Raw genomic sequence first — 25,853 nt, 5'->3', positions numbered from 1 at the left:
ATTATGATTTTTGAATGTTAAAAACTTGGAAGAATTGAATTGAAGCACTTGACATTAATTACATTATGGACTGGTTGGAGTGGTATGAACATTTGGTAGAAAGCATGTGATTAAGCTTTGACTCGACCATCAAAATGTCGCAGTAAATGTCGCAGTGACATACTGACTAGACCCCATTTAGCATCATGTTTTGCTACTATTCCCGAATAGAGATGGCAGTGAACTCCAATTATTCTATCGAATTAGGTGATTGAATGCACATTTCAGGAATTAAAAATCGCAGCCAAAGAATGTATAGGTTATTTCCACAGCAGATCTACTGCCCTTTGATAATCGCATCAGAAATCTTCTCTGCAAGCATATCTGGATAGAAATTAGTAAATTTCATCAAAGTAACCGCAGAGCACTTACAAACAGTAGATTGAGGATGACCTGGCGGGAGGAAAGGGAAAGCGCTAGCATCAACCACTCGAAGCCCATTCACCCCAAACACTCGTGCCTGCGAGTCAACAACCGCCAACTCATCCTCAGAGGTACCCATCTTGCAAGTACAAGCGGCATGCCACAAGGTCATGATATTGTTCTTGACAAACTCTAAGATCTCCGCATCGGATTGCACTTGAGTGCCGGGGAAATACTCATCGCCAATAATCACCGGTGCCATCGCCTTGCTTTGGAAAGCCTCTCGCATCCTCTTGAACATGGCAATAGCGACATCCTGATCGGCGGTGTCACCCAGCCAATTGGGGTTGATTATTGGCAAGTCAGACGTATCATCGGATTTGAGCGTGACATTTCCCCTGGACGAGGGCGCAATCAAGACGCCTAACATTGAAGCATACTCGTATCCGTCCTTTGGCTGATTCTCGAGGAGGTTCGAAACGTTTCCAATATAGCCCGCGCCGGAAATGTACTAAACACGCTCGTGTCAGTAACATATTGTTTTTTCATAGTGTTCACCTCACGTACCTCAGCTTCTGGCCAATCGCTTGGGAATTTACTCAACGCCTTCTGTGTACTTTGCGACCAAGCAGAGCGGAGACGGTTGGGGATCTTCTCCCAGGCCAGATATTCCGCAATGGGGTTCGTCAGCTGTCCGTTCTTCGCAATTACGCCATCAAGGAGTTGTCCCGCTGCGTAGACCAGGTTTGTTGCGAATTTTGTCAAAGTTGGGACCTGCACCCGGTATGATGGCGCCATGAACGGATGATCCCACATGTTTTGTCCAACGCCGGGCCGATCCGCGATGACCATAATTCCATGCTCTTGCAAGATAGCAGAAGGTCCGACACCGGAGACCATGAGGAGTTGCGGGGATTGGAAAACACCGGCGGAGACGATGACCTCTTTCGATGCTGAAAGTGTGACATCTAATCCAAGTGCTCCTTTGACTAGAACTCCAGTGGCCGTTCGGTTTGAGTTGAAAACAACCTTCTTCGCGAGGGTATCGGTATAGGTTGTCAACGTCGAGGGATGGAGCGTGGAGAGAAAGGAAGCTTCGGAGCTACTGCGGAGCTCTGTGCTTGGATCGATGGTCGAGGTGCAGTACTGCGCTCCCATTAATGAGCCCAGGTTGAAATCCTGTGTTTCATTGATGCCAATGGCGTTCATTCCGAGTTCCATCCAGGAGGAGAATGGCTGTGCGTAATTGGCGTAGGACACTTGGAGAGGACCTCCATTGGAATCAAATGCCTCGGTTTTGTACTCGGGTGTGGCATTCTTCGCCCGTAAGTTCATGTTTGGTTCAGTAAATGTGGCGCTTTTCTTATAGTAAGGGAGGACCGCATCGAATTTGTAGCTGCTGTCATTAACGGCGGTCGCCCATTGTTCCATCGATTCAATCGTCGGGCTGTAGCATAACAATTAGATCCATCAAAAGTAGCAAAATTGTCCAGTCTTACCGTTGATAGATCATAAAATTCAAAGCGGATCTAGCTGGTTCAGCCCAATCTTCTTCCCAAATTCAATTGCAACTACTCACGATCCGCCTAGACATTTCCCTCGCGCGTAATGTATCGATCTTCCATTTGCTCCAGGCTGTCCGCTTGTTACAAATCCCCAATCCACAGCAGAACTAGTACTGGGATCAGATCCAACCGGCAGCACATCCGCAGCCGGGACTTCTGCCAGGGATTGAATTTCATAATAACCGCCAGCTTCTACTAATGCAACTTTGAATGACTGTTGCGCCAGGCGCGTTGCCACGACATTCCCACCAGTACCGCCGCCGACGACCACATAGTCGAATGAAGCATCAACCAAGGGGGCACCCCTTCGCGCAACAGGCACCGCTTGCCCGTACCCGGTCTGAAGAGCCAGGACCGCAAGAGAAGCAAACAACATTGTTTCTCTATACGGTATCATATATGGGTTGCTGTCAATCGGGAGAAATCTGTGTCATATTTATCGGAGGAAAAGAGGCCTTATATATGTCGTGGACTGTAACCCCCAAGTGGGTTAGAGTTAGTGTTAACAAGCCGAGAATCCGATAACCCGGATCATCGGGTGCATTCGTTCGACTCGTAATTTTTTTTTTCCAAAAAAGCAAAGAAACTTTCCTGTTTATTTGGCACTTCTGCAGGAATGATGCAATGCCACGACACTGGCGCGGGTGATGAGTTTGATGACCCGCTGATCGACAGGGCTAAATAACCAGCACTGTTTGCCAAAGACGATCTCAAACGCCCGTTCAGCGCAGGCTTGATTTTGCATCAGGAAACAGATCATTGCTCCGACCCAAAACTGGGTCTACTTTTATTTTGGTACAACTTCACGCGTTATTAAATGCATGTTTTTGAGTCGCATTTTGATATCAGGGTCGTGATAGCTCTTGACGGGGTGGAGATTTTACTTCCCGATCCACCCGTAATCTAGTCCACATCGTTTAGCCGGTTAAATCTCGCAAACCAAGATCAAGTGTCACGATGCAGCTGCCGCTTCGATCCACTGGGTGGGTCAAATCTGCTGTTTCTTGATATTTGGCAAATTAAGCCGATCAATCTCCACGTGAAGACATCGACGTCTCTTGTCAAGATCTTTATGAGGGGGTCTTTCTTCTTCTTGACTTTCTTTCTGCCTTGGGTTATTTGAAACACCTAGGCTTCAGGACCGTCATCCATGATTCAAGGGTGGAGAGATAGTCCTTGTCAAGGTCAGCAAGGGGATGTCATTCGCCAAGGGACCGGGTGGGTCGACGGAGGATATGCATTTACGTACAGGGAAATTTGTAGTTCCCTCAAGTAAAAGCAATCGCTAAAATGTTTTATTGAGATCTTGGAGCAACGTAATGCCATTGATAGTCCGATTCGTCGGACACTAATGCTGACCCTTTCAGAAGAGCGGCCCAGCTGGCAAAAGTGCTGCCGAAGCGCGTCCTGGCCCGACTTGGTGACGATTCTCTGACGGCTGGATACTGGCTTCGACTAGGAGAAGCTGGGTAGAAACAAAAGGCGAACGTGCTTGTATTCTGACCCCGGGCGTTTGGGTGAAAGAAGAGCGGGGGGAGAACTACGAATGTTGACTAGCAAGCCTTGAAGCAACCCTCCCATTCCAGAGCGGGCTGCACTCATAGTGAAGGATTCGAAAATTGATGTTGAATATGTTTGTCAATTATGCCGTCTCCCCTGACGATTCAAAGGTTTTTATGCGAAAAGCCGTTGCTCTCTGAAATAGATGAAAGCAAATTTGAAGTTCAGGTGATATTTCGACTCTTGGTATTGACACTCGTGAATACATGCAAGAGTGCCTAAAATATGTCCAATAGCAGTGGAATAATGGCCGTTAGCTGTAGTGTGAGCTGCGGCGTGCTCTTGTTGTGGATTTGGAGGTCTTCTATTCAAGTCAGAGGAATGACTTGGTTGTTCTTAGAAAATTCAGGCTACTGTATAGAACACAATGTTCAAATTGACTGCAAATAATAATGGACCTTTAAATACTTCATTTCCGATGATCCGGCTTATTTATGCTGTGGACCAGCCTCATATCACAACACATAAATGACTTGACCGAGGAAGACTGCATAGCAGATGGCTGTATTGGAGGTGAGGATCAAACTCGGTGCATTCTAGACAGAGAACACAACTAGTGAGATACCCTTGCCATCCACTAAAATTCGGGTGGTCTGCTGGCCGCAAATGAGACCAAGAATTGGCATGCGTTGGTGATAAAAAAATGGCCTCCCTCTAGCGGAGTGAGAACAAGAACTCTCCAGATTTCTTGTTGCCGCGAAGATATCCAAAGAAATCCAAATGTGCGAGAAATTCAGAGAGGTAAGTCTTATTAGTGTATGTGCATCGTGTCATCTTCCAGAAGATCATAATCCACGAACATTAACTTGTAGCCTATTTGATGGAGCCCCTTGGCACCTTGATCGACAAGCCAGGAATACGTGACGTCGGCAGCTGAAATAAAGTCAACTTGTTCCTCCAAATCGCCGCTGGGATGCTCTGATGCGAGGGACATATTCCTTGTTGACAGCATCATGCATACCATTAGTCTGTCATCGGGGTCTTCAAAATCGATTGTACTTCTGTCGAAGTTCTTTGGGGGGAGCACAATTGTCGAGCCTTCGTCGACATAGAGCCGGAATGGAACCTTTGTGGCATTAAGACAGGCAAGGAATTCATTCGCAACGTCTTCACGTAGATTTGTACGCCCACTGATTGTCAAGTTGTGCGTAGTATACGCTGCTTCGATGGATTGAATGCACAGACTCACTCCCGTGAGAAGAAATGGCCATTTTTGAAACTGCATGATGGCAAATAGCTCTGTGCTTTCCAAGAATTAGCTATCGTAAGGGTCCAGGCCGCATTTCAAAAAGGAATACGAACATGATCTTAAGTTTCTGCCATTTTGTGGACTGAAGGGTTGATGGTAAAGGCCAGTAGATATAGCCCAGACTTTCCCCACTAGTAGGTCCAGGCCGCGCGGCTCTCGTGAGTCACCTAACCAAGTGATTATTACTGCTGCGCTAAGGAGCTTAGCTGCATAGATAGAAGTAAAATAGTCAAGGTGACGCGTCATCAAGAGCCTCAAATACAAATCATAGTGGGTCCCTTGTAGTGAATCAATCCAATGAAACGGGACTCGATTTGTCTTTGCTTTCAGCCCCATCAGTTACGTTTTATTTTTAAGAGCTCACTGCAGAGACGGTTATCTACATGAATTTCAGAAACCTACATCCATGCGCTCTCCAGCATACGACCTGGATAGTTCTTCACTCGCCGCTGGGCTTTGAAGAGACGCGCTCTATCTTCGGGGCCCTTATACGGGAATGAAATGAAAACGCTGGTGAATAGAGCTGAACGGTTTGATGATTTCAACCTTTGCAGCAATTGGAGGTATCCGGTTCATAGGAGGAGGCCAGAAGCTGGTCTTCCATGTCTTAGAGGAAACAGTCTAGCTTTTTTTTTTCCAACCCAACTTTAAGAAACAGTTTCCTCCGTGCAAAGAGATCAATACTTCCATGCTTTTCAAACTCAGAAGTAGCAGGCTCATGCGATTCTCCGCTTCTCCGGGATCAGTTTTCCAGTAACTGCGCATTGTGCTCGTTTTCTGCCACATACAACATGTCCCTTCCGATGAGAACAGTAAACTGCCAACGCGCCGCTTTTAATGCTTCTCTGGCAATGTTTATAAATGTCAGGTCACTTCCCCTAACTTAGGTTAGTATTGAATGTTAACTTGAGTATCGGACGGATTTAGGGATCCCATGACCTAGATCATGATAAGAGATCCTGAACCCTGACAGATGACCTTGAAAGTATACCAATCGCGTCAAAGACCCTATCGCTATCAGCTGCTTATATATGAATCTCTAAACTGAACATACAGAGCAGCAGGGACGACAATTCAATAGACAGGAGTCCCGGGTGGTCCTGTGACCCACACCATGGCTGGATGCAGGGTGGCGCATACCCATCCGTCTATCGCGTGTGTATGTTCACCACCAAAAACCTCCGAATCGACAGGAACGACTTCAGCCATCTCCTTCTCAACAGAACCGTCTTCGCCCTCTGCATTCTTCTCATAGAGCTCTGCGTCAACAAGTCTTTTGTGGACTTTCGACATATCGGCGACAGTGCGTCAGCCTCGCTGCTCAGGGTTCATAAGTTGGTGCCTGATATTTTGGGCCTTCAATTGTTCTCTGTTCTTCACTGATGATGCCGATTAGACCATGGATTGTAGCGAGGGCTTTTGAAAATTTTAAATTTGGGATACAAATCCGATCGAAGGGATTTAAATTAGCCAAAGACAAAAGAAAGCCGATAGAACCACAAGAGTGTGAAGAAATCTGGCGGTTTCAAATGAAAGTTTTGTTCGATATGACCATATTCTGATATTCAAGAACATCCAAGAATGTGCAGGTACGTATAATCTCACTCAACTAAATACCATATATTCCTTCAATCTCAACTGACAACACCAGCACTGTGAATATTTACAGCACGACTAAAAATGGGTATCTCATTCTTGGGTAAGCGATGCAACATCGAAACAAAAGCACGGTATGGAACAAAGGCTACAGAGAGTGGCTCGAGACTTGACAGTACTCGAAAATTAACAAAGCCAGGGGAATCATAGGAGTCTGAAGGGTAATGCAGGGCTATGCAATGCAATGCAAAATGCAATGAAATCCAGTCATAGGGTCTGTTCGGTTCAGTCATCATATCATGGGTATTGACGCACCGCACCGGTGCGGGCGTGAGGATGGGCTGAACAATAAAAAATCAATGAAATGGGTAGGGAAGATCTCAGGTGGGAGATGTTTTGGATCGACGACCTGTCCAGAGGCGTCGATTGCCATGGGAGGATTGAGGAGGGCTTTGGTTGAAGAAATTCAGAGTTTGCATTTGGGGCTTGTCGTTCGTATCATCAGGGAGGTCCATTCGGAATCGACGGACGCTTCCTTCGCGGCTAGTCTTTCCTTCTTCGAAGAATAGGGTGCGGGAGTCGCGGTGGCACCAGCGAGGTGCGACACGACGCCAGAGACCTCGGACGCCACGGGTTGCGCGGTCGATTTGTTCATATTCGGCTCGTCGGGTTGAGTCCGAGGTCCACTCCATTACTGTCGCCGGGACGTTTATGGAGGAATCGGATGGACTGTGGCTGGATATACTGGGAAGCGTATTGGCTCGATCTCTAGATTGGAGAAAGTGTGGTGATGCCGTGGTTGAGCTTATAGAGCTGCGGTGGTCAGAGTCAAATCGGCGACTTGATGAAGATGATGCGATCGGCGATGGAGGTCCCGATGTACCTGTCTCTGAGGATGTGCGGCGTTCGCGTCGAGATGAGTACGTAATTGGTGCTGTTCGTAACTCCTCTGAAGCCCAGACTGAAGACTGTGGGTCTTGGAAGAGACGACAGGACTCCCGGTGTAGGGCTAATAGGGACTCCCGCTTCTCCTGTTGTGGGGTGCGAGCTGGGACCGAAACGATGCCTGCGTTGGTCACTGGTCGTCCTGGCGAGTGAAAAGAATTATGGCGACTGGGTGGTCTGGATCTACCAGTGCTTCGAGAAGCCGAACGAGAGTGGTGGCTGGAGTTGACTGCAGATGTTGACCGAGAGACAGATATAGTTCGAGGTCTTGGATTTGTTGGTGAATCTGGGGTCTTGGAAGACCTGGGCGGATCGATCCGTTTCACTCTATCCATATCCGGTGAAGGCCAGTCAACAGAGCATTTCTCAGTGATCTCAGTGATGGAAAGTTCAGATGGGAGTTTCGAGATGAGATCTAAGTTGAGGTGCGCGACTGCCATTTTGGGCGCCATGTGAATGCCACATGTGACGGACGCCATTCCAGTGACGATCCGATAACATTAAGTCGATCTCATGGTGAGGTTGACCCTTGAGAATGTATCAACCCAATGTCAATATAGAAAAGCAAAAAAAAAGGACGAAATGTATATACGCGAAAGAAAGTGGGTGCAAAATTGCAGCTTATTTACTTTGTTCATCCACACCGCTTCTTAATATTTTGGTCTTAGCGTGGAGGTAGACAAAGTGGGGTGGATGCATGGTTTTTTCTCTCTCTTAGCCACTTTTCTCCACTTAGCCGGCCCTTACAAGTTGCGCCTTGGTCTGGATCGTCATTTGACTGTCCATTGTCTAACCCCTGCAGGCAAATCTGCAAGGTCGAGTTTGATCGTGAAACTGGGCGCTTGTTGGGGCATTCCACATGGACACGGGTACACGGGTTGCCACAGCAAGCGCTGCAGTAAGACCTTAAGGAAAATTCAAACCTCAAAATCATTCGACCCTTTCTGTGTGCCTGACAGAGTCAAATGGTTAGACTTGCCTAGACCTGGTTAGTTGCATGTCGTAAGTAACTAGCCAATGTTAGCCCCGCTCTAGATTCCTTGGATTGCGCCCCCCCACCAAAAGGAGGGGGGAAGAAGTTACCGACTTGCCAAGTTATGACATTGTACTGGTTGAACTGGTGATAAAACCTTTATAGTTTTAACAGAATCCTGTTATTGGCACGATGATCCCCAAATATGATCATGGGTTCGATTCATATTATGGAAGGCACCTAGGGAGAAATTGGAGAATGCTCACCGTTTAGTCGCCTAGTTCGCAACTCGTGCATTAGCTCCAGTGGCACGGGACACACATGTGCAGGGACTGGACTATAATTCTAAGTTTGTCATTAATCTATCATCGTGGGTAGCAAGTGATCAATGATAGGTCTGTGGTGCGGGGATCAAGAAACTCAACACTCTCCACGGAGAAAGGCCTGTCCCCGGACCCACATGTTGCTCAATTTGTCATTCCCAACACGTACTTTTGTATAGGTGATTTGATCGTTCTCTTTATGAGCCAAATTGACAGGTAATGTAGAACTTTATTTCAAGGGTTATTGATCCTTGTGATTATACCATATTCAAAGTTATAGGTAGGTGCTCCCGGCCAGCCAGTGCAGTCTTCAAATGGCATACACGAAATCCATATTCTCCCTATCGGTCAAATCCAAAAAACCCTGGTTCTGCAATCGGACATAATCCGGTCGCGAGGTGATCTCGGCCTTCCGCCGATTCTCCTTAACGTACCACCAGTATACAAACAGCATGATACAAATCGACACGCCGAGGCAGACGATTATAGTAATTTCCGCGGGGATATAGCGAGGCGCATCCTTAGGGCGAAATGTTTGCGGGCCTGTTAGATTGGTTATTAGTATTCGGATGGATTTCCTCTGCCAAAGCCGATATTCGCTTACCGATAATGTTGCCAGCACAGTACCCGATCAGATACATTGCGGCGACAGTCGTCTTCTTTGTGTATCCTGCCACGTTGGACGAGATCATCGCCAGCAGGGCAACAAAAGCCGTGGGACTAGCTTGCGTCATGTAGTATCCAATCAAACGTCCAACATTATTGGATTCGGGCAAAGCCACAATGAGGATCATTCCGACGATCGCGCAGACAAGTCCTCCTACACTGCATAGAATGCGGTTGCCAGTCTTGTAGCCCATATATCCATTCAGCATGAGTGCGATGACCTCCACCGCGCCGCCGGGGACACCGAGAACCAGACTCTCCTGGCTGGAGTACCCGAAACTGGTAATCTAAGGAGCTGCATTAGCAAAGCCCTTGAAGAACAGGTAGGATTCACATACCAATTGACTGAAAAAGTTGGTGATACCCCCATTCGGGATATCTGCAATGAGCGCATAGAAAAAGAAAGCCCATGTCATCGGGTCCGCGAGTGCCTCTTTGAATTGATAAAACTTGAAATGCTTGTTTCCAATTCCCTGCTGGTTCGACTGCACTCGAGCGACTGCCAGGATGCGATCCTCCGGCTTCAGCCAGCGGGCATTCAGTTGGTTGTCGGGAACAATCCAGAGAAATACCAGTCCCAGTACAATAGTCAAGAGACCAGTGACTAGGAAGATGATCTTCCATGGCTCGATCGAGGACCCGTGTTTTGAAGTTCCAACTGCGATTCCATATGCGATGAACCCTCCTAGGATCTGGCCTACACCGTTAAAGCTAAACCAGATATTCACCCGGCTACCTTGTTCTTCTTTAGTGTACCACTAATCAAAACACAGTGGGTCAATTCTGGTCATTTATACCAATGGAAATATTCTCCAACTAACCTGGGACGTGAGCAATGCGAAGCCAGGCGTCACAGCGGCTTCGAAGACACCGAGGAAAAACCGAATAGCAATCGCACCCGAATAGTTGTCCACCGCAGCAAAGCAGCTCAAAATCAGTCCCCACATCAAAATGCAGCATGCAGAGTATTTTCCAAGGGGTAATCGCTGCAGCAGCCGGTTGGTTGGATACTCCCATGCGAGATAGCCTTAGCATGGTCAGTTGACTCGCCCCGAACGCAAGAGATTGGATCGAATTTACCAAAGTAAAACAGACTGGATAGCCATTGATAATCATCTCCGACTAGATCCAGGTCGGTCTTGATGCCCATAATACTTGCATAGGATAAGGTCGTTTCTGGTTATATTAGCAGCTGCAGGATGACGTAGAGAACATGTAGAACATACTGTCCAGGAAGTTCATCCCATAGATACAGCACATAATCGGCATCATGTGCCAGTCAATGATTCTCAACAGCCGACGATTCGTGGGCTCGTCTAGCTCGAGCGATTCGCCATGAAGCTCCTCAAGAGCCTTCATGGCCTCGTCGGCATCGTGGGCATGCGCCTCTAGTGTCGGGTCAACATGCCCCTTCATGTCAGCACTCTTTTCCACATCCACGGCCGAGGAAATGCCGATCGTCTTTGCTTCCTCCGCCATGGTCCAATATGTGGGGGTTGGTTGACGTGAAGGGTACGGGTATATATGTGGTGAGACGGAAAAGGATTCTTGGGAAGCAAGGGCTAAAAGAAGTCCACGTTTCCCCTCTCAACGGGGAAAGGAGAATGTAAATAAAGGTGCATCTCCGCATCCTCTAGTTACACAGTGACATAGGTACATCACTGTTATCTCTCAATTGCCAACCTTCCCTCCCTGCTTCCTCCTATCAAGTTGCGCCGCCTAGTGGGTCTCCCCGCGATAAGCACCCGACTATCTGGGGTTCAGCAGTCACCAAGATATTCATTGGTCATGTCAAGAGGGGAGTGAGGGGAGATCGGCAACCAGTGCCACAGAACAAATGAACAAAGTATTCCAGGCGATCGAATTTGAAAGTTTACTGAAATAATTCCCTGACAATGAGTGGATGGTTTGCCGAGCTCAGGAGCGATTACAGTCAAGATGAGGAGAGCCGAGACATGTATGACTGTTTTCACGGTGCCTAGATGTAGTTCCGAAACTCTGGTGTCGTGTTATCGACGCCAATAGATAGTTACGCGTTGCCGAGCCTTATCTGTGACTTATTTATCTATTTATCGTTGACATGCAATACAGTGGAGCCCGACGAACGAAGCCTTTGTCATTGCGTCAATAATTGCCAGTGCGGAATCTCTCCGAGGCGGAATCAGCGGAAGGTGTAAGCGCGATCGTATGCACTTGTCAAATCAGGGTTTATATTGTTCGCTTTATTGATATTTCATTGGCTGGCGCCCACACGGGCCAGATAGGCTTCCCATCCCTGCTGCTGGTATTGCTTGACAGCCTCAACTGGGTCTGGAGCAGCGTAGATTCCTCGTCCCGCGATGATAAAGTCTGCGCCGCGGCCAATAGCCGACTGCGGGGTCTGATACTGTTGTCCGAGCTTGTCACCCTTGGAAGAAAGGTTGACACCGGTGGTGAAGACAACAAAGTCCTCGTTATCGGCGGCGGTAACGGTGGACGGAACCTCGGTCAGCGCACGGGTCGACACAAATCCGAGCACGAAACTGGGGTACTTCCGCGCGTAGTCCACTGAGGCAGAGGTGTACTCCCCGGTGGCCAGGGAGCCCTTGGAGGTCATCTCAGCCAGGATCAAAAGACCGCGCTCAGAGCCGTGGGGGAAGTCCTCAGCCTGCGCTGTTTCGGCCAGAGCCTGGACGATGCCCTCACCTGGCAGGACGGCGCAGTTGATAATGTGTGCCCACTCGGAAATTTTGAGGGCGCCACCGTGGTACTGCTTCTGAACGGTGTTGCCGATGTCGATGAACTTGCGGTCCTCGAAGATGAGGAAGTTGTGCTTCTCGGCCAACGCATTCAGGCCGTTGATGGTCTCGGGGCCAAAGTCGGACAGGATGTCAATGTGGGTTTTGATCACGGCGATGTAGGGTCCAAGACCTGGAAATTCGACCCAAATTAGTGGGGTGGTTGTAGAGATTTTTTCGTTCTACTCACGGTCGGCCAGGTCCAGGAGTTCCTTGGTGGTGGTGACATCGGCGGACACAGTCACGTTGCTTTTCTTTGCTTCCGCAACTTCGAAGAGCTTCCGAGCCAGCGGATTGGGGTGGCTGGAGGCACGAGTGCCAAAGGGCAATTGCGACTTGGACGACATGGAGGGGTCGGCGGGGTATATAAAGTGGGAGTGGACAGAGAAAATTGAGAGGTGCAATTGATGTCACCTGTTATAGGAGTTCGTTTGTCTCGTGAAAATATGGGCTACCTCAATCAACCCGATATGAACAGAATCTCCAAGAATCTATCACGCTGTCGACCTCGTTGCGTCGTTACAATGACGGGAACTTTTCTGTGCGCCACAGTGGATAATTCAGCCACATTTGATGCTTACGTTATTGTGGCTAAGGAAGCAACGAAATCGAAAATTAACATTTTCTTCTGGAAACTATTATACAGTAAATTATCGCGTACTTAGAATGAGAGTAGATCTCGGCCAACACCGATCGCACTCAAACCCCAAAGAGCACCCTGTGCAAGCCAGAAGAAAGCGCCAATCATGCGACCCTTGCCTTGAGGCTTGCCAGAGTACACGTATCCGTAAAGGAAAAGGACACGGAAGAACACCCACAAAGAACCAATACCGGCAGCGAGCTCAGGGTACTTCAGTCCAGCAACAAGGGTGAAAAGCATAGTCTGTGACGAGTTCTCCAAGAAGTTGGCGTGAGCGCGCTGGGCGCAATTGAACTGCTCGGCCTTGGCCTGTGGAAAATCATGGTTAGCGGGTGGAGACGGTCGGGAGGGATTCGGGGATAACTCGTACATTTTCCTTGCACTGCTCCAAGGATGCGTAGCAGTGTGGGTATGGTACCTTGGCCTGTTTGCGGAATGAGCCAGTGACGTTACCGTGAATGAAGCCCAGGACAGGGATGGCGCCGAGGGCGACGCCAATGACGGCGCTGGTAGAAGTGTGAGCAGCCAGATCGGAATGGATTTCCAGGATAACTCACCCGTAATTGTCGGGAATAGTGATAGTAACCATTTTGGATGTCAATTATCTAGTGTATTGTAGTGTTTAGATTGAAGAATGGGGCTCCTTTATACCTTTGCGGGGATACCGGGAGTTGGCCATTTGGTCCCCGCCGGCACAATCAATCCATCCGCTCCGCGTACGGATTTCGGCTTTCGATCATTTGCCATTCGATTCGACGATGTTGATCCACAGAGATTGAAAATTTCTTTTTATAAGGATCTACTAATTATACGGTAAGTTGTAGCGCTTCGTACTCTGTAAGGTCTTGACTATCTTGCTTTGGCATAGTGATCTCTTGTTTATTTCCTCTTCCTCCACCCCCTTTCTCTATCTTGCACTCATCGTTGCCTCCTATTTTCCATTTCTGCTCCCGTTCATCTTTGCGTAGTCACTTGCAGGCCAATGCACTTGGCTATTACATCATGCAGTCACTATCAGGAGCAGAAAAATCTCAGTGGTCCAATTACAGTCGTACCATTCGTTGCGCGTAACCCTATCTTCACCCATCAAAGCCCTTGTGAATCTTATCACGAGACAGTCTACATAGCGCTTGGTCCGCGATGCATTCTGTTAAGTGATTCGATCCGTCTACAAGCATCCTTCGTCATTCAAACATCATCCATCAATATTCTCGACTCTTGATGGCCTTCTATATTTGCCTGGCCTAAAGTGACACGTATAGCTCCTAGCATTGTAGATCTACCCTTAGTTGGTAAGCGACGAAGTCAGTAAAGCATTTAGAAATGTCTAGCCGCTACGGGCCTATATCCTGATGCTTAACATGAAATGCTTCAATGAATCTCTACTGCTGAATGCGAGGTAGTTATTATTATACCCTACTCTAAAATCTATTGATATTGACCCTGAACAAATGTTTACATCACTTATTGACAGTCCGATTGGGGTCCAAATCCTAGTTCTGTAGGAAATGTCTAGGTCTAAGTGGAATAAAAATAAATCTAAATAAACATCTATAGGCGATAGCATATCAGAAAATCGTATTTCAATAGCGCAGTGTTCAAAACCCATTCTGTTGATTATTCTCTTCAAGCCATTTACTTAGGGCCAGTGTAAGAGCGGCATCGCGTTGAGCCTAAAGCGGCACTAGTCAGACTACTCTCGTGACTTTGACTTGACAACTAACGATTTAGTACTAGTGAGCGGTGGATGAAATGCTATAAAGTGAGGGGTGTCCTTTGCTGATTTTAAAAGCGCAAAAAAATTTCATTCTAAATTATCCCAAGTCCCGTACAAACTCACCTATAAGATGTCTACATCCACATCTGAGGATTCAGCATACATTCTCTACCACCGTTCTAAGCAAGCGGTCGAACATGAGCGATTAAATAGACAACATCGTCTGATCCAGCAGACTTTTATGGATAACCAGCTCATCCATCCATCCATCTCACTGGCCTCGTTACGGGGGGGCATTGCTGATGTTGGCTGCGGAACGGGGATCTGGCTTGAGGAAGTCGCCCACATGCTCTCGCATCCCAACCCCCAAGACGATTCTACTGGAAACTCGTGTTCCTCTTCAATTGGCCCCATGCCACAGCTCATCGGCTTTGACTTGAATGCGGCGGCATTTCCCGAAAGCCCCGCTGCGGGAATTCAACTTGTGCAGCACGACTGTACCCAACCATTTGACGCCCACTATGTCGGAAAGTTTGACCTGGTGAACATTCGTGGCCTTGCTTATGCAGTCACGGAGGAGAAACTTGGTCGAGTTTTGGAGAATGTATCACTGCTACTGAGTAAGATTCACCCTCCAGACTTTCAATCCTTGCCATGTGGCTTATTTTTGTCTTTCCTTCTAGAGCCAGGAGGCTACATGCAATGGACGGAGAGTGAAGCTCGGCTTTTTAAATTCTTCCCAGAGACACCGGACACACTGCGAGCAATGCAGATTATTGACGACGAGAGACGAGCTCGAGAGCTGGTAGCTTAGTGAGTAACCCCTCCCCCACCTGCAAATATTTGTTTTTACTTCCTGACAGCCACCTTTCGTGTTTGTTTTGTGTTTTTCTTTTGTCAATTAACCATGTTCTCCTATCAGTCTCCCACACTTCATGCTTCAACAAATTCTATCGCTCAAAGGGGGGAACGAGGAACAAGTGCTGAATATTCTTCATTTCAATCTACGTCCTGGAGGGTTCTGCCAGAGCAGTGCGGACCCAGAAGTCAGCCACCAATTTTCTGAAATTCTCACTGAGTCGATCAACCTTTTTCTCCAGTCTGCTCTAATGAGAAAAGAACAGCAATATGAAAGTCAGAAACATGATAAAGCCGAGTCCGATGAGAACAAAGCTCATGGCCAGGACGAGCTGGATCAACTAACAAAGGTGAAGGAATCTATTAGTGATACTATTGCAGCCGGAACAGTCAAAATGGGCGGGATCTTTCCCCATCTTGTTGCCCAGAAAAATGATTGTTAGAAGATGTTGTACAACAAGCCAGGATTTCTTTCCATTCTTATAAACGGGTCCAATTGCATAGGTTATTTAGACTCTAGATGTTGCATTTTCGAGCTTGAATCATGTGTCACTCCTTTATCCTTTAGTTGTCGTTTTTTGTCTGTTTCCCTTGATTAATATTTAAGGATTCTCAAAATCAATAGGGATCAAATACCTAAGGTGGTGTCTGTTGCTCGCGTGCACCCGGGAGACGCTCAATTCCATTTTCTGGTGTCGTGTAAAGTTGATGCTTACGAACCCACTCTTTTACTGCGCGGAAATCTCGACATTGATGGTGTCTGTGCCATATGAAAAAAAGGTTCGGCTTTTGTTAGTCTTCTGATACCGGAAGGTCTGGATACTGATTGGAAGGAAAGCACATACACATTGAAGTCTGGAAAGGGGTCTTTATGTCCTTTCACCCAGATGTATGTCAAAATTCCAGCGTCCGCATCACACATCAACTTAACAATAATCGTCAGTCAATCTAATTTGAGACATCACAAGGATATTTGTAAGTCACCTTTTGCCGCAGGATGTCAATGCAGTGGTCTTTATCCATCAATGTGTTAATTGGAGGTCCGGTGTCTCTTCATGCGCGTATGTCCATGATTTATCACTCACCGAGATGGAATCTCAAAATCTCTGGACTATCCTCCCAAGGGCCTGGCTTGTCCCGGTAATAGTCCTCATAGCTAGCTTGGCGAAGCATGTTCAGGCAATGAAGCTGATGGAGGACTTCAACAGAACCCATGTACCCGCCACCGATTTCTTCAGTTAGCTGGACCGAGTATTCTGATGCGTTGACATGCTGGAATGTGTGTTCATCAACATTGATGACGCCGCCTAAATTTCACGAATCAGCTCGAATTCTTCAGATACGGGACTGGGATCGAGTCTACCGTCAGCAAAAGTAATATCATCCCAAGCCTCATCAATCGCAGGGCTTGCTGGCCCCTTGTAACGATTTGGCGTAGCAAAGCTGCCATCAAACTGTTCAATATGACCTGTGCCCACCAGAGATTCCAAGGCTGGAGAGTAGATAGGGAGGTAGTCGTCGCATTGACTCATGTCGTGTGAGCTACGGTGATAAGTTGTAGCCCAAAGGTAGACAGAAGCCAAAATTAACAACAAAGTCCAAAATGACAACAGAAAGAGAGTAGTAAGCTGAGAGCAACTCCATTGTAAGTTCTTTGCTTGTACACCTTTCCCCTCTTCAGTAAAGTTAAGCTCTTCGTCGAAACTCGACATGAGACGCTCTTCACTCTGTCTTTCCTCCGAATATGATGCCACCATTATGATATGTGAATTATTTGATGAAAAAAGGGACGATGAGAAACGAATTGAGAGGTTTCATGCTTAATACTTGTCATCACTCCTCATACTCGTCGGTAAGCACTAGAGACCGGCTCCGGCCCCCACGATAATCATAACTATCACATTATTGCATGATGCATAGGCATGTAACACTACCTAAGAGGGGGTTGATCTGCAGGGTGGCGTCCAATTACTAAAATGCAAAGTGAAAACAAGGGAAGGGGGGGGGGCCAGGATGATCTGCCATGGTATCGTTACTCCGATGATGTGTGGGGCGCTTGAACAGAATGAAATTGGGACTTAGTGATATTGGAAGTACGGGGCTCTTGAGTCCGAGTAAAAATCCGTCAGAAAGACTTGAGACGACCTACAAACAGAGATAGAGAGTACATGGTTGTATTCAAGAGCTCGGAGATATGCTTCCTCCTGTATGTCAACTCAGAACAGCAACACTACCCAGGGATTTAGCGCTGTCCGGAGCGGGGTCAATTAGCCCCCAATAGCACTTGCATGCACAAGGTTGTAATTGGTCGGGACTAATGTGAGAAGATACTAGACGGAATGAATGAACGTGACTGCGAGCTCCTAGCGAATATCGTTTAATCCCACGGCCGTGTAAACACTATGTAATTGATCAAAAGATCGCCATAGCGTTGATACGATAGGGACTATTTGTCAAAGGTGTGTAAGATTTAAGAGTTATAAGGTTCCCGCGATACCTCGACTGTCTATTTAGTCACGAACACGCTCTTACCCTCTCACTTCTCTTTCAATTCTCGGCAAAGGCAAACCCAAGAAATTCTCCTTCTCATATTATTTACTGTCCCTTATCATCTTCCAAGATGCGTACTTCTCTCGCCGCATTCATGGCTTTTGCCGCACTAGTCTGTACTACTGGTGCCGTCCCTATGGCGTCTCCATCAGAAATCACAGAGAGAGACGCCTCTGGCGCTGTCCTTAATACTCGCTTCCTTACTTACGAAGATGCGGTCAACAAGAGAGACATCGAGGAGCGTGATGCCTCTAGCGCTGTGCTGAATACTCGCTTCCTTACCTACGAGGATGCCATCAACAAGAGATTCGTCATCGAAGAGCGTGATGCCTCCGGCGCCGTGCTCAACACTCGTTTCCTCACCTACGAGGACACAGTCAGCAAGCGCGATGCTTCCGGTGCTGTGTTGAACACTCGCTTCCTTACCTACGAGGATGCTATCAACAAGCGATTCGTCATTGAAGAGCGTGATGCCTCTGGCGCTGTGCTCAATACCCGTTTCCTCACTTACGAGGACGCGGTCAGCAAGAGAGATTTTGAGGAGCGAGATGCTTCCGGTGCTGTGTTGAACACTCGCTTCCTGACCTACGAAGACTCGTATGTCTAAAAAACTATCCGTCCCTAAATATTGGAGCTTAATTTACTAACCAGACAATAGAGCCTAAGCGGTGCTGCTACTACAATCGCACTTCGGCCGATATGCAAGTCAGCCCTCTTTTTTGTGCTAGGTTTTGTATTCGAGAGCAAACAAGTGGGGGCTACTCTGTCCCTACAAGAGATATGGTGTCACTTAGTTACTAGATGAATTGCAACACATCCTGCGTTGTCACATATTAACTACTTGTAGTTAGTAGTTAATGTACTTTTGTTTAAGACTGTTCGGAAGCGGCACGACCCACCATCCACATTTGTACCCACTGCAGCCACTGCTGAGGAGAATCTTCCACTCGAAAACCTCAGTATCATTGTATTTATTCATTACTATTTAATATGTGTAAGATGAATTGAAAAGTAAGTTAATCTTTATATCAAATAAACGATAGAGAGAGAGAGAAGTGAGAAAGGGTAAGAAGTAAAAAAACAAGCCAAAGGAGGCGTGCCGCCGCATCTAAGCCTAATCGGGATATGTGCGACCATACTCCGCTTTCCAAAGGCAACCAGCCTCTACGGACGGAGTGTCTTGTAATTTATCTTCAACCAAGCAAGCTTGGAGGTTTTATCTGAGATTGCCGATCCCTGTCCAAACTTGGGTTGGTCCGAGGTCTCGATGGATTCAGTTTGGCCCGAAATAGACCTGGGAACAAACATCCCTGCGCCGCTTAGCATGTGAACCCCTTCCCGCTTTACTCTACAGACACGAGTCTAATCACCCTGGTTCCAGTTACTGGTAGAGTTCAACTACAAAAAAAGAACAGACATTCTTGGATCAAATGATTGGGTAGGAAAAATTGGAACCAGTAGTCCCATTCTGCATGTACACCCCTCTCCGTTCTTATGCACTCACTTCCCTGTTTAGGCACAGCCCATGCAGGAAGGTGGTGCACTAGGCTGACTACATAGGTACGGAGTAAAAAGTGTCGATCCCTATAAATCCCTCTAGGAATGATACCACGAAGGGCGTCCAAGGTGCATATGTCCAGATTGGCCATCGTCACTGGTTACATTCAGGGCCCTATGTACTATACCTTATTTGGCCCCATTTTAGTCCCTTACCGCATAAGCTGAAAAGTCGGGGCCATGTTATGTGGGGGCCATGTGGTATCTGCGCTGATTAATTTTAGTCTTCAGGAAAAATTAGATTTCCGTCATTCTTTTTTAAGCATCCTATAAACACGGTGAGAGTCTTTAGTTGCCTTTGCAAGCCCCATCTACCTCTGCGCGTTTTTGCTCCAAGGCTAAGCGGTCAAAATGTTGTACAATAAAGATCAAGGGGTGACCGATAAGGCTAAGGAAATTATCATCGTCACTACCGTCCTTGGAGTCTTGGCTATTATCTCAGTGGCACTCCGTGTTTATGCGCGGGTATATTCGAAACTCTACCTGGGCATCGATGAGTATCTAATTCTACTCGCTCTGGTAAATATTGAGCTTTCTTTGTACACAAGGACTACTCCGCTAATAATCTGGCTCACTCTTAGTTTTTGTCCTGCGGAATCAGTGTCATTTTTGACTACACAGCGGCCGTGACTGGGGTTGGAGATCCGAAATATCAGCCTACCTTGGATGCAACCGTCTTCGCGCTGAAGACGAATTTCGCTTGTGAAAATGCTCAAATATTCACTATGGGCCTGATAAAAGTATCCATACTTTTCTTTTACCGGCGCATTTTTGGCATTTCCCCTAAATTCGTCAGAGCCAGCAACGTGCTGATCGTGCTGATTTCCACCTTCACTTTGGCGATTATGCTGGCTGTAATCTTTTCCAAATGGCCGGTTTATGCTCAATGGGACCCATATGCCCCCTACAACATGAATGCATCTGCGGTTCTCATCTGCTACGTCGTTGGAAATAGTGCCTTTGACATTTTAACTTTGGCTCTTCCGATCGCAGCCGTGCAAACATTGCGCATGGACCAGTCGAAGAAGCTTTTTATGACAGTGATCTTTTCATTGGGAAGCACGTAAGTAAATCTGATCTTCTTGACTACTTTGCTAATGGACTGATGCTAATCTGGGAATCAGATGCATGGCCGCATCGCTCGTCCGGCTTTACTATGCCGTGAAATGGGTTGGTACAACTGCAACTGCGAATAGTCTATTCGAAGGTATGTTCACTTTGCATTGTTATGCTGATCATCGTCATCATTATCATAGACCAACTGGCTGACGGTTTCCTAGCACCATTCATCGATAACATCCTCTGGGCAATGATAGAACCACCCGTCTTTATTGTCGTCGTCTCAATGCTTACCATGGGACCCTTGCTGCGAAATATCGAACTTCCTAGGCAATGGCTCCGGCTTCTCAGCACCAAGACTGGGGGAACAGCCCAGACTGATGAAACATATAACGGGTTTGATCATGATAACCACTCAAACAGCCACTTTAAGCATAGTTCGAAGGATAATGTTTCAAGGGTACCTTCAAGCGAAATGGAGCTTTTGACGGTTTGATTTTTTTTGCTCTGGAAGGTGTTCATTGGTCGTCAGCAATCAATTCTTCATTTCGTAGCGCCATGTGGTGACTGCATTCAAACATTTCCCTTTAAGCCATAATTTCAATCTACCTTTTTACGTTCCTAGAACTAGTGGATCAAAATTATAGACTCCAAATCATCATTAGTTTGGTAGAGATTCTGAGGACATATGAGAGTATGTTTCTTAGCACGCTAGCCTCACTTAATATCGATTCCCTTGCATATACCCTTCACTGTTTCCAGTGATTCGAGATTGAATGAAAGTGCCTCTTGCTCACGTGGTTGAGAAGCATTGCTCGAATCACATGGGCCTAATGAATGCTGAAGAAGATCATGGTCTTTTGGAGCAACTGACCATCCCTCGGGTATTTGGAACTGTGGGTCAGTTACAGTTATATTGTGATATTCCCCGCCTATCTTACATGGTCTTACATGGTCACACTGCCTCGCCAATGGCCCCCACAAGCCATTACATGTACTTGCACATTTCTTTGTTCCTTTTAGGCTAGCTACCTTTGGCATTCCGGATATGTTTAGCCCCCAAAAAAAGGCGCAGACTAAAAACACACGGATCAGTTTTGTGGTTGCTTAAGTTACAATTATACAAGGATGCCCCTCTTTTAGCTTCAGCATAAATAGTCTCAAAATCCCAATTCATTCTCACCAGACACATTTATCTTTTGACATTCCTATTTCTCTCTCTCCAAAATCATGGCCATTTCCGAAAAGAAAAAGCCTGTCTTCGTCGTCGTCCCTGGTGCTTCCCAGAATCCGGCGCATTACGGTTACCTTCTCCACCTCATTCAGTCCGCCGGCTACGGAGCTTCCAGCGGCTTACTCCCCAGCATCGGCGCCCAGGAACCTGTGACCGCCACTGACGATGCTGACTATGTCCGCAAAAGACTTATCCTTCCCGTGCTGGATGTTGGCAATCAAGATGTGATCCTGATTAGTCACTCATACAGTGGTATGCCCGCCAGTGCTGCTGCTCGTGGTCTGGGTCCAGCCGACCGCGCAGCAGAGGGCAAAAGCACGTCCGTTCTGGGTCAGATCTTTATTGCGACAATTTTGCCTCGTGGTGGCGATAATCTGAGTGTCATTGATGGATTTGGGGGCCAGTTGCCCCCACACATGTACATGGATGTATGTATCCCCTGCCCCTCCTGTCCTTTGTCCACTTTATGAAACTGACCATACCCTCTTTGGTGTCTGACAGAAAGAGCAAAACCTTCTCAAATGTGACGATCCTAAACCTCCCCTCTTCTACGATGTGCAGCCCACCCTTGCCGATGCGGCTACCCGAGCCTCCCTCAGCCAGGGGCTGACCTCATTCTCAAGCCCCTGCCCTGAGGCTAGCTGGCACACTGAGGCATTCTCTGGCAGAATCGCCTATATTCACACCGTCAACGACCACGCTGTGCCTTATGAGGCACAGGTTGCTATGGTTCAGGCTACTGGGGCCAAGTGGATCACCCGAGAGATTGCGAGTGGTCATAGCGTGCAGCTATCCGCTCCCGAGGAGCTGACTAAGACTATCTTGGAGTTGGCTAAGCAGTGGGAATGAGCCAGATAGATGGTGGTTTGAGTCGCTTCTACCCTGTTCATTAAGTAGGCGATATTGAATCTAGACATTTGAGGAAACTATTTCATTCTGACCAAGATCTTGGCCGTTGCCTGTTCAGTGTTGGCCGAAAACCTGGCCGACTCGTGGAAGCCGTATTGAGAGATCCAAAGTGAAGGAGAGATGGAAATTATGGACTTCAAAGGTGATTATTTACTGCAAGATCGAAGTTGGAAGACTTTTGGCCTAGAAAACAGAGATGATCAAACTAATCGTAAAAGTATTAGAGGATGTGCCGATTCCTATAATGATTTAGACATGCTTTGATCTGGCCGCAGGCTTCGTTAAGGATGACTTATTCTAGGTGAACAGTGATCTGTATTCTCTGAATTTATTGTTTGAGGGTGGATAAGTATTCTTGTCATTATGGTTGAAGATTGTGGTTATGACGTGGTATGCCGCTCATGATCAGCGTAGTGAGCATACAGAGCATAAAGATGGTATTCCAGAAAAAGTAGTCAAACGCCTGGCTTTCCCTGGCCTTCTTAGGTGCTAGTCCAGTTTATACGTCACATGGCCCAAGCGCAGACCAAGAAGACCACAAGCACATCACCTTTACCAGATATTGATGCCAATGTGAGTAGACTGCCGAAGGAATTATATTGTTGATGATAGACTGCATAAACGATTGAACGACAGCTTCTGATACGAAACGCAGCATATGAAGCGAGAAGCAGACAAAAGAAGAAAAAGCTGAAAAGCTGACGGCGGTGTTCATGATAATGTGATTGAACCACTGAATCCTGTCGAGGAACGTCGAACAGATTTCATTACCTCCACCCAGCCTGGTCCCTCAAGCTCTTCGCTTAGGGCCTCGAAATCAGACCTGAGAAGAGAATCTGGCGCCAATTTTTCATTCATGGCTGTTGCGTTTGAGGTTCTTTTGTTTGCCAATAGTGATCCTTCTTCTACTTGCATGCGGTCAGCCTCGATGATTTCAATGATATCAGCACTGGCCGTGTCCTTGTCCAGCGTGCGGTAAAATGCCTTGTCATTCGGAAATTTTCGTTCGATTTGGGAATGAACATGTGCTCTCCTAAAGCGCGGTCGCTCGTCGGAATCGGAGCCAACTGCGTATTCCGTCTGCATCTGATCGATATGTTCCAGCGTTACTGGAAGCGATCCGGCCAGCCCTATTGACCCATCAACTATGATGATGAGATCGCACCCACATTTGATGATCATACGTGCAGCGGGCCAGTATTTCATCATTGGAGGCCCCATAGACATCAAAAACTGACTGCCAACCGCAAGCAGATTCCAGATATCCTTTCCAATGCTATGGGCCACAAATTTCGCCAGATTTGAAAGAACCACTCGCGACAAAACTGTGGCCATGCTTTTTGAAGAGACACTGGTAAGCCCGAAGCAGCCGATTATTTCCTTACAGAGAGCCTGAGAGATGATTGGGGTGACGATCACGTCGCCTAGTAAGAATGCGCGCAACATGCGATGCCATCCTATAGCATCCTGGAACAATATTTCGACAATCGACTTGGCTGACAGGGGGATTTTCAATTCTCGATCAATGATCTGGGCAGCTATGAACCCGCTCGCTGCGTTGGGACGAAAAGCCTGCACCTGCTCCATGGTTGTTTTCACTAGAGCTTTAATGGTTTCTGTGTCATCTAAATCTCAGTCAGTGGAGTCTGATAGCGGACAGCCAACAGCGGGAAAGAAAAGAGAAGAAAGAGATACTCACATATGGATGTGAAGACGAGGGTGGCATTGATATTCAGATGGTCGATCTGTTCCTTGCACCTTGCCTGCAGCTGAAGAAATTGTTCCTTGACCCTCTGCTTAACATCCTCGTCTTGCAAACCCGGATATTGGCGACAAATTTCGTCTTTCATAATAGACACCGAGCGATCTTTCTTGGTGCAGACCAGTATGACAGGTGTGTTGGGTTGCCATTTGTGAACGGTATCAAGGAATGCCAGTTCCGCCTTCTGGAATCGACGGTCCGACGTGGCTGGAATGCAAAGCCTAGAATCTTTTGTAAGTGTTGCTCTGTCGATTGACTTATTTGAGACAGTACAGACCATATTGCATCAAGGCGATCATTCTCTTCTGGTTCTATAGCCCGGCTGTGCACAAAAGTTTGTAGTATTGTGAGTTCCTCCTCCTTGCCATTCTGAAAGCCGCGCGAGTCATGAATGATAATTCCTGGATGGCGATCTGACTCGAATGCCTCATCTACGTGGTGCATTTCACACGGTCTAGAATCGCTCAATGGGGTCTACTGAATGTTAGCCATGGCCTTGTGCAAAGGATCCTCACCTTACCAATGGCACCCCGAAGACGGCATTCAGCAGCGTGGACTTGCCAGCACCCGTCTTGCCACAAACGAAAATGCGGCATTTACCTAAAGCAGGGATCTCTGGCTCTGAAATCCATGGATCAAGGATATCTTTCGGCATGCTTATATCGTGGAATATGAACAAGTCATCTCTAAATCCAGCAAGCCAGTTGGTGTGGTCTTGAAGAGAACGGTATACGTCATAGAGCATGTACACCGAGGGATGAATGATAGTACTACCTGTGGTATCTTAAGTGGGCAAACTTATCAGAATCATCATACGATAAAGTGACATAGCTCTTGACTTGCCTTTCCGATCAGAATAACCGATGAGCTTCCTGCATGTGTCTCCCGTGAAGGGTTCCCGGGTCTGACGAGAGCCAAGTCGGCCCTCCTGAACTTGAATTCCCGTTCGATTTATCTGAACAGTATGACTCCAGTACTGTAGGTCACCGGGATCTCCATTCTTCTGGCTGCTCTTCTTCTTGCCTCGAGGTCGATATTGTCGTTTGCTGAGTTTACTCTGGCCTTGTTCTGGTGGCCGTATGAGATTTCCATGCGCATGAGAAACGCGAATGTCATACATCTCTGTGACTATGCCATTTTTGTATGTAAATGACCAGCGCTGGATGTTTCCCGGAAGCACAAGTCCCATTGCCTGGGGCAGGGCTTGTTGCGCTATGGCCCTGTTATCACTGCTTCCCGCTAAACAAAGGCCCTGCTTCCTGCTTTCTATCAAAAGCCATTGTAGTGGGTATAGAGATAGACCATTATTTCGCGCACCCCTCCCAAATCTTAGTGACTTCTCTTGGCGCCAATAGGCCCCAAGCGGGGAAGATGGAAGATGAATACAATATTTAGGCTGACAGCTTCACACAAAACGTATGTGATATTGGGTATGGGGGGAGAAAAGAGAGAAGGAGCAGAAGATCTAGAGGATATGCCCCCAGACCCAAAACTAAGCTAGTCCTAAACGG

General features: G+C 47.2%; 13 protein-coding genes across 13 annotated transcripts; 4 read left to right on the top strand and 9 right to left on the bottom strand.

Annotated features, from left to right (window-relative positions):
* Positions 1–316: 316 nt before the first annotated feature.
* N7520_000426 (GMC family oxidoreductase) lies at positions 317–2,343 on the bottom strand (the record flags this gene model as incomplete). Its single annotated transcript, XM_057134361.1, has 4 exons — positions 317–363; positions 412–913; positions 970–1,849; positions 1,982–2,343. 4 exons carry the CDS (start codon positions 2,341–2,343, stop codon positions 317–319), a joined length of 1,791 nt encoding a protein of 596 aa, XP_057000297.1.
* Positions 2,344–4,278: 1,935 nt separating this feature from the next.
* Positions 4,279–4,752, bottom strand: N7520_000425 (uncharacterized protein; the record flags this gene model as incomplete). Its single annotated transcript, XM_057134360.1, has 1 exon — positions 4,279–4,752. The coding sequence occupies one exon, from the start codon at positions 4,750–4,752 to the stop codon at positions 4,279–4,281; it is 474 nt and encodes a 157-aa protein (XP_057000296.1).
* Positions 4,753–5,850: 1,098 nt separating this feature from the next.
* Positions 5,851–6,069, bottom strand: N7520_000424 (uncharacterized protein; the record flags this gene model as incomplete). Its single annotated transcript, XM_057134359.1, has 1 exon — positions 5,851–6,069. One exon carries the CDS (start codon positions 6,067–6,069, stop codon positions 5,851–5,853), a length of 219 nt encoding a protein of 72 aa, XP_057000295.1.
* Positions 6,070–6,752: 683 nt separating this feature from the next.
* N7520_000423 (uncharacterized protein) lies at positions 6,753–7,769 on the bottom strand (the record flags this gene model as incomplete). The annotated part of the gene is made up of 1 exon (XM_057134358.1): positions 6,753–7,769. One exon carries the CDS (start codon positions 7,767–7,769, stop codon positions 6,753–6,755), a length of 1,017 nt encoding a protein of 338 aa, XP_057000294.1.
* Positions 7,770–8,923: 1,154 nt separating this feature from the next.
* Positions 8,924–10,758, bottom strand: N7520_000422 (allantoate permease family MFS transporter; the record flags this gene model as incomplete). The annotated part of the gene is made up of 6 exons (XM_057134357.1): positions 8,924–9,156; positions 9,218–9,566; positions 9,618–10,037; positions 10,101–10,306; positions 10,360–10,455; positions 10,506–10,758. The coding sequence occupies 6 exons, from the start codon at positions 10,756–10,758 to the stop codon at positions 8,924–8,926; spliced, it is 1,557 nt and encodes a 518-aa protein (XP_057000293.1).
* Positions 10,759–11,512: 754 nt separating this feature from the next.
* Positions 11,513–12,403, bottom strand: pyrG (orotidine-5'-phosphate decarboxylase pyrG; the record flags this gene model as incomplete). The annotated part of the gene is made up of 2 exons (XM_057134356.1): positions 11,513–12,189; positions 12,247–12,403. 2 exons carry the CDS (start codon positions 12,401–12,403, stop codon positions 11,513–11,515), a joined length of 834 nt encoding a protein of 277 aa, XP_057000292.1.
* Positions 12,404–12,717: 314 nt separating this feature from the next.
* On the bottom strand, positions 12,718–13,285 carry N7520_000420 (MAPEG family protein; the record flags this gene model as incomplete). Its single annotated transcript, XM_057134355.1, has 3 exons — positions 12,718–13,005; positions 13,067–13,202; positions 13,254–13,285. 3 exons carry the CDS (start codon positions 13,283–13,285, stop codon positions 12,718–12,720), a joined length of 456 nt encoding a protein of 151 aa, XP_057000291.1.
* Positions 13,286–14,543: 1,258 nt separating this feature from the next.
* On the top strand, positions 14,544–15,714 carry N7520_000419 (class I SAM-dependent methyltransferase; the record flags this gene model as incomplete). The annotated part of the gene is made up of 3 exons (XM_057134354.1): positions 14,544–15,033; positions 15,097–15,226; positions 15,336–15,714. 3 exons carry the CDS (start codon positions 14,544–14,546, stop codon positions 15,712–15,714), a joined length of 999 nt encoding a protein of 332 aa, XP_057000290.1.
* A 634-nt stretch (positions 15,715–16,348) lies between these two features.
* On the bottom strand, positions 16,349–16,803 carry N7520_000418 (uncharacterized protein; the record flags this gene model as incomplete). The annotated part of the gene is made up of 2 exons (XM_057134353.1): positions 16,349–16,578; positions 16,635–16,803. The coding sequence occupies 2 exons, from the start codon at positions 16,801–16,803 to the stop codon at positions 16,349–16,351; spliced, it is 399 nt and encodes a 132-aa protein (XP_057000289.1).
* A 1,088-nt stretch (positions 16,804–17,891) lies between these two features.
* On the top strand, positions 17,892–18,486 carry N7520_000417 (periostin-like; the record flags this gene model as incomplete). Its single annotated transcript, XM_057134352.1, has 2 exons — positions 17,892–18,418; positions 18,480–18,486. 2 exons carry the CDS (start codon positions 17,892–17,894, stop codon positions 18,484–18,486), a joined length of 534 nt encoding a protein of 177 aa, XP_057000288.1.
* A 1,243-nt stretch (positions 18,487–19,729) lies between these two features.
* Positions 19,730–20,933, top strand: N7520_000416 (lactate/malate dehydrogenase alpha/beta C-terminal domain family protein; the record flags this gene model as incomplete). Its single annotated transcript, XM_057134351.1, has 4 exons — positions 19,730–19,897; positions 19,960–20,441; positions 20,503–20,585; positions 20,659–20,933. 4 exons carry the CDS (start codon positions 19,730–19,732, stop codon positions 20,931–20,933), a joined length of 1,008 nt encoding a protein of 335 aa, XP_057000287.1.
* A 734-nt stretch (positions 20,934–21,667) lies between these two features.
* On the top strand, positions 21,668–22,520 carry N7520_000415 (alpha/beta hydrolase; the record flags this gene model as incomplete). Its single annotated transcript, XM_057134350.1, has 2 exons — positions 21,668–22,099; positions 22,173–22,520. The coding sequence occupies 2 exons, from the start codon at positions 21,668–21,670 to the stop codon at positions 22,518–22,520; spliced, it is 780 nt and encodes a 259-aa protein (XP_057000286.1).
* A 771-nt stretch (positions 22,521–23,291) lies between these two features.
* N7520_000414 (GTPase family protein) lies at positions 23,292–25,531 on the bottom strand (the record flags this gene model as incomplete). Its single annotated transcript, XM_057134349.1, has 5 exons — positions 23,292–24,205; positions 24,280–24,563; positions 24,620–24,816; positions 24,863–25,116; positions 25,159–25,531. The coding sequence occupies 5 exons, from the start codon at positions 25,529–25,531 to the stop codon at positions 23,292–23,294; spliced, it is 2,022 nt and encodes a 673-aa protein (XP_057000285.1).
* Between the last annotated feature and the right edge of the window lie 322 nt (positions 25,532–25,853).

Source organism: Penicillium odoratum (genome assembly GCF_028828045.1).
Source record: "Penicillium odoratum strain IBT 22623 chromosome Unknown utg000001l_segment0_segment0, whole genome shotgun sequence".
NCBI lineage: Eukaryota > Fungi > Ascomycota > Eurotiomycetes > Eurotiales > Aspergillaceae > Penicillium > Penicillium odoratum.
The sequence above is the reverse complement of the archived record's forward strand: the minus strand, read 5'-3'. Positions and strand labels throughout refer to the sequence as shown.